Genomic DNA, 18,336 nt, shown 5'->3' with positions numbered 1-18,336 from the left:
AATCATTCCATGTGTGGTTAAACTTCTTTACACTGGCAGGAGAATTTCACCGATCCAGCCTACAGAGGGTCAAACACAGCTCTACGTGGCCCACGATGTAAACAGAGTCTGACATCCCTGGTGCACGGGACATAGGGATAGCACACTGACAGCCCCCTTAGTGCAGGCTGATCACTGTTGCCTACCTGAGTAATGTTGCTGACCATGCCCATCTTCTCATGTCAAAAAGGTCAAATCACCTGAAACCAGTTTGTTGATCATGCCAGCGAGCAAAAGTTTTTGTGTTTTTTACCTTCGTATTATTTTGACTATAACCCTCTTTAATGTTAAAGGTGTATGACCCCATAAAACAGATTTTTATAGACAACCGAGGATGGAGAGAAGTTAGACTTTCAAGTTCAGTTTTTAAACAGCAAATTTATTTATCTTTAATTAAAAAATAAAAAACAAGAAAAACCCCAACTAAAAGTATTACTATTTCATTGTCACTAATAGAAACAGTACGGAAGCACTGAGTCTTTGAGCACTTTAACTGCTCTTCAAGTATGTTAAATGAGTTCATAGATGATTCCTCTGCAGTGGAAAAACCACCAGGATAGTAGGGTCCAGTTTGCATGATTGCAACTCCAAGCACAAAATTTCATAATAGTAATATCCTGGCTGTGCCGTTACCAGTGTTACTGACTTCACACATCCAGTAAGAAACAAGAACCCACATGTGTCTGACCCAGAGCAATGTAGCTGATGTGCAAGCACCCCGTTCTTTAGAGTGTAGTGAGCAGAGAGAAGAAGTGTTGGTCATAAAAGCTGAAATCTGAAAAGAGAGCAAAGAGGGGAAAAAAAGCAGACGGAAAAAAAATTGAATCACAAGACCAGAAAAAAAAAAGTACAAAAAAGAGAGCGTGGGCGACTATGACTGCAGAACACTGTAGGCTCATTACAGTTAAAAAGAACATAAAAATCCATCAATCGGCTGTATTAAAAATAGCAGTAACTCCAAAACAATACCACTTGAATCAGTTGAAAAGTAATAAAACTCTGAATAATATTTTCTTCTGTGGGGAAACAATGAAATGTTTTCCCACATGTAAACAAATTCACTCAGAAGAGAGAAATCAAGTGTGCAGTTCTCTCAGCCCGCTCCTTCAACTATGCCCCGTTCACCCTTTTACAGTATGCTCGTGCCACAATTGCACCAGATATAGAAAGTCCATATCAAACATCCAGCCTTTTCTCTCCTTATCCACTTTTATTCTCCTCGAAACGTATTTCATAGAGCAGTAAAGTGACAGACAGCTTTGTAATCCTCCTGTTTTGAGAAGCTGCTGGAAAAAGGAGGACTGCTGAGATTCATCTTCCCACATGGGCCAGTGTCATTCCTTTATTATCGCTTTCACACCTCCGGTCCCTTCATGTTTAAATTACTTAAATGCACCTTCTCCAGGCCGGTCATCTGGGGTGCAGAAGAAAGCGATGCATATACTCTGAAATGGCATCCCAGTGCCTCCAGAGGATGGCGAGGATAATTACAAGGAGCAATGTAGAAAGTGTGCGGCTGCGGGTTTTCATCAGGGGCACGACGCAGTTAGCCACTGTGGACACAAACACCAAAAGGACTGCCATCACAGCTAGCAGCACATTGATTAGTTTTCCAAGAAGAGTCCGCGCTGTGGCATTCTCCAAACCCTCCAGCTGCACCACCTGCTGTTGCTGCTGTTGCAGCTCCATTTTGGAAATGCGTGTCTGACAAGCCTCCAGCGCCTCCTGCAGGTGAGAGACAAAAGAGTCGGTGACAGAGCTCTAATAAGGAAGCACACGTGTTCTGTTCATCCAAGCGAGGCTTACCTGTATGTCTCTCGCTCGTTCATAAGACTGATAGGCGATCTTCTCCTCCATGCTCGCCAGTTCTTGTTTCAAGTTCAAAATTTCATTCTGGTGCAGTTCTGTCAAGTCATTCAGTTGTTCTTCTAAACGTTCACACCTGCAAAGCAGCACATTTCACAAAATGGTACAAGTCCTACATAAACAGACTATACTGCAGAGCACATGACAAATCTACCTGTATCGTTCCTCTTGCAGCCCTTCCATGATCATAGTGTAGTCCCGCTGATAGTGGGCTTTTAAATTTTCAAAGGACTCCTCGAGTCGACCTTGGTTTTCCCGAAGCTCTTGGATCTCGTGGAGTATAGCATCAAAGCCTGAGGCTTGTGCATGATCAAGCGTGTTGCCCTTAGAGCTGGGGGGGCCTCCTGGGGCACCAGGGGTGCTGTTTGCTCCTGCAGAACCAGAAGTAGCACTAGAGCAGTCATCATCACTGGGATACTTTGGGCTGGATGGTAAGGCCCCTGTTCCAAGTGCCCTTGCTCCCCCAGGACCAATGCCCTCATCTCCTTGGGTTTCATCGAGAGAGTCCTTCAGAGCTGCGATGTTATCAGCGCTGCCAAACTTGTTACGGATGATGTTAGCTATTTCTTTCGGCTTGGACACCACGGCTCCAGCTGCAGAATGAGTTGCTTGAGAGAAGCTGGAGAGGCCTCCTGTTACCTGTAGTGAAACAGGATCAAGTCAATACTCAAGAATGCTTTTGTGATATACTATAAAAAAGCTCTGGCTACATTAAACACCAAGTGTATCGAGACAGTTTGCAGAGCGCACACACTTTTAATTGGCACATCTGCAGATCTGTGCATGACTGGGTCAATCACAAATTAAACAACATTTTGAACTTTTACTGGTATGTTTTCAAGTTGAGGTGAGAGGTGATAAACCCTATCCTAACTGACACTGGTTAGAAGATAAGAGTACACCTGAACAGTTCAGCAGTCCAGATAATCACAGATAAATCTGTGGATGTATTTTGAATTATCCATTAACCCATTAATTGGCTGTAACCAAGGAACCTCACACGACCACAGGGAGAATGCAGACTCCGCACAACAATTTAATAAAAAAAAAAAAAAAAAAAAAGTTAAAAAACGGAAGACTAGTCTATTTTTTTACTTCTGCACCTCTAATCTACGTGGCTGATTTGTACAACTGCACTGACACTTCCAATGGCATCATCAAAAATGGCTAAACCAGGTGAAGTGCTGCAGCAGATACTCAGCAAATGGTCGGTGAAGCCACAGATTAAGATTGTATGATGTTTGTTATCAAGTAAACTGAAGGAAAAAGGCCACAAATATGTTACTGCAACACTATCAGATGGAGAACTTGAGGATTGATTCCACCAGAAAAATAACTAGTCTGTTATTCATGTTTATGCATTTCAGTCTTAACATTGAGCATTGTCCTCCATGTGACCTGGGAGCTGCTCTGAGAAAATTCACAAAGGTTTAACATAAATAATTAGTATGGAAGGTAAATGGTAACCACTACCACTGTACTCCTCTATATCGAGTCACATATTTTATCAGTTATTCAACAGAGTTCTGCTTTTCAAGAAAGTCAACAGTGAGAACAACGACTGGCAGTATGTGCAGTAAGTATGCAGTATTTACATGCAGTGATGTATTTCAGGTAAATGCCACAGCACCTTGCAAGAGAGCAGAATGCAGAGGTTTGTCTTATTTGGTTGAGATAATATGAATTTTAGTGTTCTGTTGTCAGGGCACTTTTTTAAGGCATGAGTGCACTACAGGAGAACGACTTGGACAGGATGATTTCAAAGCTTTGGAGAGCTATGAAAAAAAATTACCTAAAAATTTAAATGACGCTTAAAAAAAAACAAAAAAAAAACAAAAAACACAGACCTTGGCTCCGACGTCCTTCAGGCCCTGATGCATGTCTCGGAAAACGTCTTTGGGCTGGCGAGGGATGCCGTTGTGCTCCACCTCTCGAAGCTTCCGGTGGTAGTGCTCAAGCTTCCTCTGCAGCTGCTGGATAGTCTGAGCCGACTTTTGGTTCTTCTTCTCGAACACCTGTTTGATGCGTGCACTCTGCTGTTTGTCAGCATTATTGGCGAGTTTCAGGTATTCGGCCACATTGTCGTCACGTGCAGTTTGTTCTATCTTGATTTGTTCTGTGAGCTTGAGGATCTTCTGCTGCAGTTGGGCAATGGCCTGCTTGGTACGCTGGGGGTCTGGGGTACTGTCAACCACGTCATATCCATCTGCGCCGTATGGGAGGGCATTGGGTGATATAGCAGGGCCCGATGCATCGTAACGATCAAGCTGTTCAAGAAAAGTGGAAAGAGGAAAGTATTTAACCACTTAAAACATAATCAAAACATTTAAATCACTGTGCCATAGTTAAAACTAACCTCCTCGTTTCATATAGTGTGCTAAACAGATGTGTTTTATCAGTTTAGTAAGTCCTGCACTGAAAGTGTAAAAGTATCAACTACTCCACAATTTGTATAAATGGCAACATCGTTTTTGATACATTTCTCTAATGTCTCTGGATCACACCATTTGTGTCCAATTCAAAATGACAAACTGCTCCTGCTGGGCCAATTTTGTAGTTTTAATCATCCTATAAACGCTGAGTAACCTGTGAATCGCTCCTTTTAAACTTAAGGTTTAATTTGCAAAGATTTTTTTAGGCCAAAAACTGGCAACACTGATCAGCACTAACTGAAGGTATACAAATGACTATTTTCACCTACTCATGCACACACGTTTGCACCCTTCAGAGTGATCTGTAACTACATATTCACAACAGCAGAGGGCACCTGTCAACAAAATTCCACCTTAACTGTCACTGCCCAGCTCCAAATCCAGAAGGTACAAGTACAATAAAATAGATAAACAGAAGGAAAGAAAAATCATTCAAAAGGCAGCAAGTCAACTAATTTTTGTGGTGCTGCTATGACAGCAATTTAAATGTTCCCCCTGTGACGTGCTTTAGTTACAAAGTCCAGGACAAGTAACCCGACTCCACAAACGAACACCCTCACCCTGAGGCCGCGGGAGAGAGAAACATTAAATCTGAAACAGAAAATCAACAAACACGAGAGCCAACACCCATGACTGAAAACACGACTGCAGCCAACTAAATGACGTAAACCCAAAAAGGTGATGCAAGGTTATGCTATCTAATAACCTGCAAAACAGGAAGACTACTTCAAATTCCAACTGCAGGGTTGAATATACTTGAAACGACAAGGGTGAGTCGTAGAGCAGCTACATAATAATGTAACATCTTCTACAAAGCTCGTGTTTTATGTGTGATTGTGACCCTATTCCTATAATCACAATAATCTTCTGTAACAGCATAAATAAAGTTTTTATATTCAGAAATCATGAAATTTTCCTCCTACATGATTTCTGAATCAGTGATCCTGACTGGTGTCGGTTTGTATCCGGCTAAAAAAAAAAAACCACATTCAACACACCTGCCGACTATAAAGGTAAAGGACTGCAAGGCTGATGGATGTGATGTTTGACCACATGCAAAAACTAGCTTTAAATTTACAATTTGTTTATATAAACTTGTGCATCTCAAACTGAAAACTCATCCATTAACCTGAATTTGTGCTTCATTTTTAATGTCTACTTCTTCTAAAAGTAAACAACAAAGAGATTGAGAGACTTTTTTTACTGTCAGCCATAAGCAGACTTTAGCTGAGAGCTGCTGATTACAAGTTCAGCATCATTAACCACATTCCAAGTGTATCACCTATTTAGAGACGTGCTAATACCCCCCACCATCGCTTCTTATTTCTGAGGTTGTTTTGGGGGGTTTTGCCGAATAATCAATTTAAGAGAGTTTCCCGCCATTGTGAGGTCATGCAGTCTTTCATAACTGTACTTAAATGTCAAACAAACAAGTTTTGAGTTTGTTTAGCCCTGCAAGCCCGCTCTGACCTGAAGTACACTCGGACAGCAAAAGCTAAATTTAGAAAGGCTTAAAGCACATAGTGACCAAACACTCAAAGGCAATCTCTGACCTTCCACCGCTGACAGCTCATCTCCCCATTCAGCAGCTCATCCCTGCGCATCTAAAGCATTAATGGCCTCTTAACAAGTTTGTCCAACTCATTTAGTTTTGACATTCCTGCACACAAATTAGTGCGCGAGTCAGTTTGTGTTTATTTTTAAAATGTAACTGTTTATTTTTAAATAAGCCAAACAAATTAATCCTGAGTGCAAAGCCTTAGTATTGCACCTTGATTCTGAAGGTTTAGACCTCATCTCTATATACAGTATAATGATGTCAGGATTTGCAGTGAGAGTTGTACTTCACATCCTGTGCTTTCACAGTACACTGCACATATTTGTATGTGGTTAGAGGTGAGTGTCATTCTGACTTCTGGAACTACAGTTTCCATCCGTGAATCAGGAAATGTCTCATTTTCAAATTAGAAACTAAGTATAAGTAAAGACTCTGGTTCTATTTTTGTCTTTCGACATTACAGTTTGTAAAACAAGCATTTTGACAAGTAATACTACATTAACTGGAGGCAGATCCTGAACCAGCTATAACACACTATTACTGACATTAAACACTTTTATTTACTGGCAAGTTTCAGTTCAGACTTTTTAGGGCAAACACGCCAGATTTTACAACAAGAATCAAAACTAAGACTCTCACCTTGTCGGGCTCTTCAGTGGAGTGGTAACCAGAGGTCAGCAGCATGTCAGCCAAGGCTGGGCTGCTGGGTGTGTCTGTGGTCGAAGAGGAGCGTGGGCGTCCAGCCTGCAACAGGGCTTCATGGGTGCTGCGCCGGTGGATCTGTGGGCTACCTTTCTGGGGAGGGTCCCCAGTGCCGCCCGCCTTGCTGCGGCGGCTCTGCAGGCTGGTGCCTCGCTTTATCATTGGTGGACCTCGGATCTGCTGCAGGACACGGCTCAGAGCTGCAGGAGGGGCGGAAGTGGCAGGGGTGTCAGAATCCAAAGGGAGGGCCGAGGAGGCGGGGGTGTCCCCTACTTCTGACCCTACGTCAGCGGGTTCGGAGGGAGGGGCGCTTGCGCAGGACGAGGCGGAGTCATGCGGGGAAACGGAGGAGCGTCGGCGCTGTGGCTGGAAGAATTGCTTCAGGCCATGGCCCAACGCTCCCATGTTCTCCAGGGCATTATGGGTGATTTTGGACAAGCCGTGCTCTGACTCCGACGCCCTCCTGCCGAGCTCTGGCTCCGCTCGCCCTCCTGCGTCCGGCTCCTCTGGACTCTGCTCACTACTACCCTGATCCATCTGAGACCTCCAGTTTCACAGTGAGGGTCCTGCTCGGGGTGTGAAGGAGACTAGCTACACCCCGTCGACACCCCGCCCTCTGAGAGGCAGGTTGAAAGCAGGGAAGCAGAGGGGATGGCGCTCAGTTGGGCCTTTTGAGTGGGCATGCATCTGTGGCTTGGCTCAATGTCATGCTTGTCTACCACAAAAGGAAAATAAAATGTATTATGACATGCAGCAGTGAGTGAGGAACATAATAAGCAGCAGAAGAATAGGAAACAATACTAAGCAACAAAAACCTGGGTTGGCACAGACATGACCTTTTTTTTTGCAGTCAACATGATTCTTAGTTAACTTTTGTTCACAATCTGGATAAAGACATAGGTACCCATTTCGGTTCGTGCTGGGCAGATGTACTGGACGTGCTGGTATACCAGTCGTAATTTTTAGCGTGATATTAATTTTTTTAAATGCCACTGTTTCAGTAAAAAGACAAAACACCCACTGTGGCTCATCAAGGGGTTTAAATGTGTTATAATATTCAGACGGGACCTGTGGTGACTGAGCAGCCTTCCTCCTCACAGTTATTATCAATGAGGCACTTGTTCTCGTTGTCCAAAAACACAGACATGCGTGTTAATCTATCGTGTTATTCTTATTTGGTGAGATGGCAAATACAGCAAATGGTTCAAAACACCGAACAACTGAATAATTAAAACTTATATTTATTGTTCTTGTATTTGTTCATCATTTTGAGATCTGCAACTAAACTTCATATATATAATTTGCAAGAATTTGTGTTATAAAACTAATTCCCAAATGCTATTTACATTTAGATGCTGGTGCACTAGGTAGTGTCATCTAGATTGGTTAACACATCCTGGATGCTATGATTATTCAATTAAGATTTGATGTAAAAAGCCATATAAGGCAAATATTATTAACCTACAACTAAAGCTACGTTTCCCTGCTTCCTTGTCAAAAGGGTTCGTCACAGCAGGCAGCGCCGCATGTTTAATTTGGCACAGCTTTACACCGTTTGCCCTTCCTGACTCAACCAAAAAAGGAATTTGTGTCTCCAGCTGGAATTGAACAGGTGACCTTTTGTGAATGTGAATGTGTAAACCACTACATTGTGATTAATAATCTGCAACTAATCTGTGAATCATTTACTATTTCTCACATTAACAGCTGAATGGAATGTAATTACAGCTAACCAGGTAGAATAACAGTGTGTGATAGCTGCAAGGGCAATCTGCCACTGGTCAGAGGACGAGAAAATACTAAACTGGAGACGCATCAAAGTAACTTGTGACCAAGAGAGACTGTGAATGTTCTATTTGGATATTTGGTGTTTTAAAAATAAAATTGACAAGTTTGCTGGAATTTGTGCTCATGCAGCTCCTCTGTGTTCAGTAAGGCAAAGCAAACTTGTTATTCGAGGGCTTTTCCTGATGACAGCAGAGCATGTGCCACAAAACTTGGAAGAGTAAGTTTGAATGGAGGCTGTGGCAAAGCTGCACATAACTACACTTCCATGGAAACATTAATGCAACACAAAGGGACATTATATGTAACCTAAAAGCACAATCAGCACCCTGTTAAGGATCAACTTTGTTTAAGTATTTTATTTTTGCAAAGAGATCCTAAAAGTAGATTACTCACATGATATGTAAGGGAAAAAAAACACCAGAATCATCACCAGAAAGCTATACTGCGTGTTTCGTGTCATGACTGTGTCAACCCAGTAAAGCAAAAACATAAAATCTACGAAATAAACAAGTACAGTTTCTGAAATGCTCATATCTGATATACTGCACATGTGCAGATAGTGTCCATTCTTTATTTTTGCCCTTATGTATAAAATCATTGAATTATTACATTTCAGAAAGTGTTCCTTACAGAACTAAATAATCAACGTAACTGAGAATGTTCAGATGCTAACAAAGAGACCACAACAAACTAAACGTAAAATAAACATAAATGAAGATCTAAATGGAGAGTGACTACAATCTATTTCTCAACTGAGTAAGGTGCTCCACGATCCACAGCGGCCTCCCCACTTTGCTTCTCATTTCATGAGAAGGCTACATCCTGTAATATAGAGGGCCACTCCAAGTGCTCGGCTTTTAAATGTCAGTTTGTGCTGAACACAGCTCTTTGGGTTTATCAACATGAAACGACAGAGTGAGGATGAGAGCAATAGAGAAGGTTAGATAGTTTGTAAGAGAGCTTACCATCAGCCCAGCCTCTCCTCTTCTGACTCACGAATCAGGACTGGCTAAATGAAGCAGAAGCGCAGACAAAATAAAAAACATAAATTACAATATTCAAATAACAGGAAAAAGAGAAAAACAGAGCTGAACAAAAGCCACTCAGTCACTAATGAGTGGAATGATGGATATGTAAACCAGCACTGCAATAAACAACTTATCAGCATCCAACATGTTGCCCACCGGAAAGCGTCAACAGCCTAGTGGACCTTTGGTTAAAACCTTTAGTCCCTGACACTAAGTTTATGTTTAATACGCATTGTTACTGTTGAATAACAACTACTAGATATACACTACAACAGCAAGACAAGACAACAGCTCATGAATATGAAAACATGAACGCAGCTTAGAACTGCTCCAAGGAGCTGTCACTGCACAGCTCATCTGCAACACATACGAGACGGGAGGATGTAAGCCTGAGAGATTCCTACTTAAACACTTTTCAAATCATTTGTCCTACAAGCTCCAAACCAAACAGCAGAGTTAGCGCTACACAGTCTTCTTTGTTTGAATTCATGGGCATGTTTTGACAATAATTAAACTCAATTATTTTTAAGTACAATTTTCAAGCATGCTGATTTCTTATATCACTAACAGGCAATTTAACTGGTCTCAAGCCGTGCTTCTGCATGCTTCAAGTATGTGAGATCGCGCCTGTCCCTAATCAGAGTGCTTATGGACAGCAGAGGATTACCAATTAGAGGGTTTGATGTTTTCTAAATCAAATATTCACTTGCTACGTTACACCTTTAATACATCTTTCAAAGCATGATAACCAAGGGAACATTACAGTCGACGCTGCATGTCACTAAGGCTGTGATGCGGTTTATTTTGCAGCAGTAACTTTATGATGAGCCGTCAGACAGTCTGTTTTGCGAGACACAATGTACCGTCTGTTTCATCGAGCCATAAAGAAAACATCCAAGGCTTAAAGTGATTGAGGACGAGCTACTTTGCAGACAAACAGAAAAATGATCCTTTGAGTCAGCACAGCTATGTATGTATCATTTAACAAGTCAGCAGAGCAAACCGGCCCAGAAAACCCTTTGAAATGCTCCATTAGTGACACTGTGACTCACTGCATGCTAGTCCAGCTTTTAGACCTGCAGCATCTGAGAAGAAAGCTCATTGTTCAAGAGTAGGTGGTGGTGAACAGTTCAGTAACGAAAGGAAGCTCCTTAACCGCTTCTTGCAGAAACAACACATTAAAACGCTGCTATTTAGTTTTAAACCAGTATCTTGGTTCACTCCTGTTGTTGCTCTTGGTTTTCGTATCTGCTGCTTCAGTTCAGAGGAGCTACCTGCTCATAGAGGTATTGAATACTATATTTATCTAAATAACAACATATCCAACAGATTAAAGCATAAATTTCATCTGATATGAGAAACAGAAGCTCTTTGACCACACATTATTACTCTGAATCGCTTACAAGACTCGTGTGAAGACAAATATTTGACACAGATATGTGACAACGTCCTACATCTACAATAAAAGTACAAAGGCATCTGAGTCCTCCAGGCTGAGGGCAAAGTGTTCTCTTTGAAGTGGGTCAGCCAACATTCGCCCATCACTCTGTGTACATACAGTGCTGCATGGGCACATCATCTACATGAGGTACGTTTTCACTGCAGGAACAAGCGGCAGGCACGAGGCAGCTCGAGGATGAATGAAACCACAACAGAGGGAACATCGTTCCACTTCTCCTAAATTAGCGTTTTTCAGGAAAGAAAAGGTGGTTAATTGACTTTAGAGAGTTTAAACCAATGCTGCTATGATTCATTTTTTAACCACTGAAACCAGCTGTTGTTGTTTCAACCAGTTGTTGTTTCAAGGTGCCCTGAAACGACCCACAAGTTCCTACACCAGAAATATGCAAGCAGCGTTCCTGTTTGGAGCATGTCAGCAAGTCCTTTTGGAGCTGTGTCTTACTAGTATAAAAGACACATCTCCTGGATGCACTGGTACGCATCTTCAGTGATGTATCCTGGGGTCATCAGGTGTTTCGGGTCTCACAACATCATACCCAGCCGGGGGTGATCAGGCCCCGACTTGCGGTACGTAGCTACCCACGGATCAGCCCTCTTGATCCACAGCTACCTTGTGGCTTTCTCTGCCGCTTCACTCACAGCCTGGATGGCCCTCTTCTTGGCTGCCCCAGCCACGCCCAGCCGGCCTAGGACTTTGCAGAGTGATCGTCTGGCAAACCCCTACAACCCACTTCTATGGGCTCATAGAAAGTCTTCCAAGTCGTCGTTTCCTTTCATTGGCCTCCTCAATCCACTCTTCCCAGGGCACTGTGAGTTCCAGCATGATCAGCTGTTTTGAGGCCTCAGAAATACTCTTGAATACTCTTATTCACACTCATTACCATAAACTAGGTTGAATGCATTAGTTTATTCCTTAATTTAACTGGGGATAGAGATAGATAAGTGAAAAGATCCAACAATGTCAATCCTGACAAAAAGGGCATTCATTGCAGCAGGAGTGTACTTGGTGATAAGACATACCTTCAAATGTGGTCATGTGCAATAGATCTATTCTATTGCCACAGAAAAAGACTAAGTAATCCAGGCAAGTATCCAGCACTGCTTCCTCTGGGTACGTTTTTCCAAATTAAAACTGGCAGAAGAGCTGTCAAACTTCAGTCAACTGTTTCCGTGGACATTTAGAAAGATCACATGCTGCAAAGAAAAAGAAGAACAAGAAAAACAAGCATTAAAAAGAGATGCAAAAGTGTGTACTAATGTGCGGTAATAATCAAGCAGTTACATAATCTGTATTATTAAGACCACAAGCAGCCATCCTCCTGCACTAAAAGTAGAGTCAATATTTGGCACCAATAATTAATTCTAACAATCTTATAAAGCAAAGCTGTAATAGGGTGTTCTTGCAGTGCTGCTGAAATTGATGTATGAGGATTTAAATTAAAAACCACAAGGATTGCCCCTAACAGCACACACAACAAACCAAGGCCATTTAATATCCGATATTCAATCCACAACAAATGGTTACAGCCATCCCCCCTATGTCAGGAAGCTCATACAACTCGTTGGATGGCGGAATGAAAACATGTAGTTTAATTTTGTAGAGCGCAGGGCCCCCGCCCCCCTGAGGACTTTTAGCTTAATTAACTGTGTAATGTTAATTAATAGTGCTGCATAGCCCAGAGGGATTATGTGCTGGACAGGTTTACGGAGGCAAATCTACAATAAAATAATGCGACACTGACACAGATGTAAACATCGCTGTCTGTAAGAATAATCTGCCACAATCAAAGCACAAGGAGTGAAAAGGATCTGTGCCTACTAATAAAAAAAAGTCTCCTTTAAATATACTACAGCACCAAAATGATCCTGTCAAGACAAAAAGGCTCAGCTAAATGTATTTATAGCACTGACACTTACTTCAGTTCGCTTCAATGAAGTTAAGAGAGTTAAATCAAACTGTACTGTGCTAATGTTTTTTTCATTTTCTCAACCAGAGAGGTGGTTGAGTACGTTTAAGCTCTACCATGAATTAATGATGGTCCCGGCATGTTTCTGTTGTTTTTGTTCGTGTTCGTGATTGATTCATATCACCTGAACAACTCCTCTCTGCACTCATTCTTTGTGAAATAAAGGACGGTAGGAAAAGAAAACACCCTGACAAAACCACGTAAGCCGCCCGTCGTTTACCCATCACCACACAGCCCCGGCTAGGTAATTACATTACTCGAGGGGTTACAGGTGCATTCGGTGTCATTACATGTGACGTAACTGTAGTAACGCCTGTACTTAAAAATTGAAAAGGAGATGCTGTGATAAACTAAATTATGTATGTACATACTTGTCTGTATGAGTGCCGTTATTGAGTTACTGCAAATAGTCCGAGCCCAGCGGTTTAACATTAGCCAGAGATAAGAAGAGGATGGAATTAGCAGCTCGCTAGCTTATATTCGTGGGTCCGGGCTTTAAAAAAACTACTGTTGGACATTTTCACAAAACAATCGTTAAATCTACGGCTTTACTTCAGAGTGGTACAAACCCTTGTGCCAGCTAAAGTCAGAAAACATCGCTTTCCCCGAATTGAAGGCTTGGCTTCTCCACTGGTGGCTAACCGGGCAAGCTAACGTAAAGGAGCCGGAGGGCGTTTATTTCACTCCACGGTGCACACCGGTGTTGGTGTTAAGCGGAGCGAGGTCATGCTTAAAATTCATGATAACAGCACATATCGCAGTGTCAAACCCCTGCCCACATCACACCGGAGCTCACGTGAAGCTCTTTAAAATGCAGTCAATGTTTTACAACCTACATACAGAAGCCGAAACTCTTTAAAGCCAGTTTGTGTTGTTTTTGTGTTGTCAGGAGACCTGATTGATTTAACAGTGTGTGTATCCTGCAAAGAACAGAGTGTAGGCTAGCATCACCTCTCATTGCTGCCACGCCTTGTAATGTGGCTTCATATTAAAGTTCACCCAACATCCCTGATTTGAATGTATAAACCAGAAGATGACCGCTGTGTAAGGTGACAGGTGTTTATGACAGGCTCTCCAGTGATAGCAGCAGTTCTGCAGGAGTTCCCCGTTTTCAACAAAACAAAGCGTTAATACACATTTAGTAGCTGTTTATTACACTACATGGCTATTAATGTCATTATTACAGGTTATTCTAGAAGAGCCTCGTCATACACTTACACCCACAAACACAAACTGAAACACAACTTCTTCCCAGAAGCTGTAGCACTGCTGAACTCTGTCACTAACTTATGCATATCTATATCTTGTAAACTTTCCCTTTCACTTGCTGCTATCCTTCTGTCTCAGATCACCCGTGACGTTCATCTCCACCCTGCCTGCACACGTCTTCTTTATCTGTCTTGTGCACTTTCAGGTGCTTTGGATGGATGACCTCAGGTATTAACATTAACACCTTCACTATCTCTACTCCTTGCATGTCACCATTCCACCTGCCTTGCTCTCATTCAAACACTGTATTCTGTCTCGCGTCTACTGACTTTCATTCCTCTTCAGAGCATACCTCCAGCTCTCCAGACTCCCTGCTCTCACTACAGATCACAGTGTCATCTGCAAATATTATAGTCCATGGAGACTCCTGCCTGACCTCGCCTGTCAACCTGTCCAACACCACCACAAACAAGAAGGGACTCTGAGCCGACCCCTGGTGTAATCCTAACCCCACTTTGAACTTACCGCACACCTCACAACTGACTCACTGTCCTCGAACATGTCCTGCACCACACTCACACACTTCTGCGCCACTCATGACTTCCTCATGCAGTACCACGGTTCCTCTCTTGACACCCTCTCATACACTTTATCTAGCTCTGCACACTCCACAAACATATATACAACATATATATATATATATACACACATATATACAATATATATATATATATATATATATATATATATATATACAATATATATATATATATATATATATATATATATATATATATATATATATATATATATATATATATATATATATACACACACACAACATATATACACAACATATATACACAACATTATATATATATATATATATATATACACACAACATATATACACAGCATTAAATTTATATATATATATATATATATATATAATGTTGTGTATATATGGTGTGTGTGTATATATATATATATATATATATATATATATATACACACAACATATATACACAACATTATATATATATATATATATATATATATATATATATATATATATATATATATATATATAATGTTGTGTATATATGTTGTGTGTATATATATATATATATACATATATATATATATATATATATATATATATATATATATATATATATATATATATAAATCAACAGTATGTACAGTATGTAAAGCACTGATGTGCAATGTTTTTTTTGCTCAATTGCACACGTTCATACCGCTCATAAAATATTTCTACATATTTCTATCTAATTTATGTGCATCAAAATCTGTAAATCACTCTTTAATGTGCATTATTCGAATGTTAATAAGTAAATAAGTCATGTTCAGTGCTAACATGCAATATTCTTGCCCAGTCTCATTGCTTACATCCTTCAAAACTACATATCTTTATATATATTGTGTGTACATATACACACACACACACAGGTGTATTTATGTTTTATGCACCATGTATAGCTATAATTTCATTATGCTTGCATAATGACAATGAAACCTTATGCAGTCATACCCAAACAACAAATAGGCTACCAAGATACTGAGTCATGAACACTGGAAACTCTCCTGCCATATGAAATGTAACCATCAAAATCCATAATAGCAGAAATAAACTGACAGCATCAGCACCGGAGAGGGGGAGGCGGGGACGGTCCCGACAGGTGTGAAAATCTCGAACACGTTTACATTGGAGGTATTGGGTGGCCATCTGTCACCTACTCCCACCAGGCTTTCTTAATCACACCTTCTTGTATTTCATGGTGGCGTATTTAGTCCTCGCAGAGCAGCTTTGCGTTAGCTAATACTCTTTGTACCAGGGCTTGATGGACAAAATCCTTTAGTTTTAGCTAAATGTTATATTCCTCGAATATCCCGACTGTTAAAAAAACATACATATATCGTCACTGAATCCAGCTGGGTGTTGTCCCCAAAGTTGAACCCTGACGAGTTACAACATGAGCAATCAGTTCGCTTTTCGTGAGCACACACATGTAAATACACTCCACATCGCCCACCCTGAACACCCTGGCTGGTAAATCAGGCGCTTATTCGCCGCCTGACCACTCGCAGCTGTCAGTTAGCAGCAGGCTGGCTAGGCTCTCAAAGCTAACCAACATCGCTTCAGCCATGGTTAGCTACAGGCAGCAAACAGGCTCATCGCCAGGCGGCAGCGGCAACCGGATAATTAACCCACCGGCCCTGGAGTGCCTGCACGGCGGGCGACAGCACGAGGAAACACGTTTCATTCATACGAGGCTTCTCACATTTAAAAAAAAAATGTGTGTTTTGCGGGTATCAACTTACATGAGCGCTCAGAGGATTGTGTTGATGACCGTTCATTTCTCCCGATGGTGGACACTCCCACGGTGACGTCAAATAGCGTGCTCGACGTCAGAGCAGTGCCGAGCTCTCGCCCATCCTTCGCGCGTGTGATCCACGCAGGTGAGCAGGTTGACTGCTGGGTCACACGTCCCTGACCTTGCACTGTTCAAGTAAATGTTTTCAGGCGTGGCTGCAGATATTTTCTCTTAAATTTAACTCAGTATTTTGTTTGGGAATGTTAGGGTCTGTATTTGTACCCTGAATATAAACGTAACACAAAACAGTATAGAAACCTGGTCGATTATGTATCTGTTCTAACAATGCTTCTTTTTTGGGGGGGAATAAATCTTACATCATTGAAAAAAAAACTGTTTATATCCCTTTAAATGGAGCCAAATTTGTAAGGCAAATACATTTGTGGTTAGAGCAGCAGAGTTGAGTCTGTGGGTTGCATGAAAAGTTTGTCAAAACGTCTCTCCCAGTGCCAAACAGCTTGGAAATGTGTGATTGCCACTGATCGCAGATCAATTACCTCTCTCTCTCTGCATCTTCTCCATACTTTGACCCTATGATCTAATTGCTAGGCCGACTCTGGGCTCAACGCTGAACATAATGTTCACCCACATGTTCAGGTACAGCGCACATGTTGCCAACAACCAGTCCTGATAAAGACCAGAAGCTCAAAACATTAAGCTGTTTGATTCTGGCACAGACGTTTTCGGCCAGTTTTTCATGGATGCAACCAACATACTCAAGTCTGCTGCACAACTCACAAATGCATTTTCCTTACAGATGTGTCACCATGTCAGGTAAAATAAACAGGTTTTCCAGTGGCATAAGTTTTATTGCCAAGAAGCATTCTTCTCAAAGAAAGACCAAACACATATTTCCTTACTTTTGTGCTAAATATATGTAAATGTGACTGGTTAATGACAACATAGATGCAGAATTTCAGTTTTGGGTTTATCAATCAGTTGAACTAGAAGATAAATTTAAGATTATTCTGTTATCAAACAACATTCATCTTGAGAAAGAAACCATGCAAGTTAAGTTTACAGGAATATCTCCACATCAAAGGAGACAGATGAGGTGGTTAAAACACTCAGGTACCTCCTAATTAAGGCGTCTTGTGTATATCCTACTGTGAGGGCACCTAGAGGCAGATCCAAGAAACGGTGGAGGGATTAAGTCACTCAGGTGGCTTGAGAATATTATGGGGTCCCACTAGAAGAGCTAGAGGACGTGGCTAGGGAGAGAGAGGTCTGGGTATCTCTGCTAAGGTTGCTGTCCCCCTGACAGGCTCTGAGGTAATTAAGTTTTATTTATAAATCACTAATTCACAGCAACAGCTGTCTGAAGGTGCTTTATATTGTAAGGTACAGATTCTATTGTTCGGAGAAAACCCCAAGAATCAGACGATCTCTAAGAGCTACCTCTTTGCAAGAGTGGGAAGGAAAAACGTTCTTTTACCAAGACATAACCTCTGGCAGGGGAGCGGCAGCCAGTTGGGGAGTGAGGGGAAAGAGAAAAGAATAAAGGAGAACAAAGTGAGACAAGGGCCAAAACATACTACAGGAGACAAAAGAAATACAGTTTAATGTCACGCAGTAGTGGTGTATAAACACAGGCTGGTGTAGAGAGGTGAGAGTGGAGTGGAGAAGAAGTGTTCAGAGTGTCATAAGAGGTCTCACAGCAGCCTAAACCTATTGTAGCAATTGTTCAGGGTCATCTGATCCTAAATGGTTTATCGAAAAGAAACGTTTAAACCTAATCTTAAAAGTAAAGGTTGTGTCTGTGTTTCAAATTCAAACTAAGAGCTGGTTAGAAGGGAGACGGGCCTGATAGCTGAAGGCTTTTGTCATGATCCTGGGTCTGCTGACCCAGCGTTTTGTGTTTAGTTTATGTAGCCTTCAGGTTTCCTAAGTT

The 18,336-nt window shown here is 41.5% G+C and overlaps 1 protein-coding gene across 3 annotated transcripts; it reads right to left on the bottom strand.

Annotated features, from left to right (window-relative positions):
* Nucleotides 1–772: 772 nt before the first annotated feature.
* Nucleotides 773–16,537, bottom strand: tmcc1b (transmembrane and coiled-coil domain family 1b). 3 transcript variants are annotated; one of them, XM_085406651.1, is made up of 8 exons: nt 16,393–16,537; nt 11,895–12,068; nt 9,351–9,394; nt 6,535–7,312; nt 3,753–4,172; nt 2,060–2,544; nt 1,846–1,981; nt 773–1,764 (listed from the first exon to the last, which is right to left on the bottom strand). In XM_085406651.1, exons 4-8 carry the CDS (start codon nt 7,132–7,134, stop codon nt 1,450–1,452), a joined length of 1,956 nt encoding a protein of 651 aa, XP_085262777.1. In that variant the 5' UTR covers nt 7,135–7,312; nt 9,351–9,394; nt 11,895–12,068; nt 16,393–16,537; the 3' UTR covers nt 773–1,449. The 3 variants fall into 3 exon arrangements, with proteins under 3 accessions (XP_085262777.1, XP_085262779.1, XP_085262778.1); XM_085406653.1 differs by having other exon boundaries at nt 6,535–6,797; XM_085406652.1 differs by lacking the exon at nt 16,393–16,537 and adding an exon at nt 13,411–13,511.
* Nucleotides 16,538–18,336: the final 1,799 nt, after the last annotated feature.

This window comes from Rhamphochromis longiceps, linkage group LG5 (assembly GCF_057381845.1).
Source record: "Rhamphochromis longiceps isolate RC_006_pf linkage group LG5, R_longiceps_female_GT1.1, whole genome shotgun sequence".
NCBI lineage: Eukaryota > Metazoa > Chordata > Actinopteri > Cichliformes > Cichlidae > Rhamphochromis > Rhamphochromis longiceps.
The sequence above is the reverse complement of the archived record's forward strand: the minus strand, read 5'-3'. Positions and strand labels throughout refer to the sequence as shown.

Bases quoted from the DNA above. Each gene is read 5' to 3' on its own strand.
- tmcc1b (XM_085406651.1), bottom strand. From the start codon at position 7,134: ATGGATCAGGGTAGTAGTGAGCAGAGTCCAGAGGAGCCGGACGCAGGA. The intron at 4,173-6,534 runs GTGAGAGTCTTA...TTTCTTGAACAG, and splicing joins CCACTGAAGAGCCCGACAAG to CTTGATCGTTACGATGCATC. The intron at 2,545-3,752 runs GTCTGTGTTTTT...GTTTCACTACAG, and splicing joins TGAAGGACGTCGGAGCCAAG to GTAACAGGAGGCCTCTCCAG.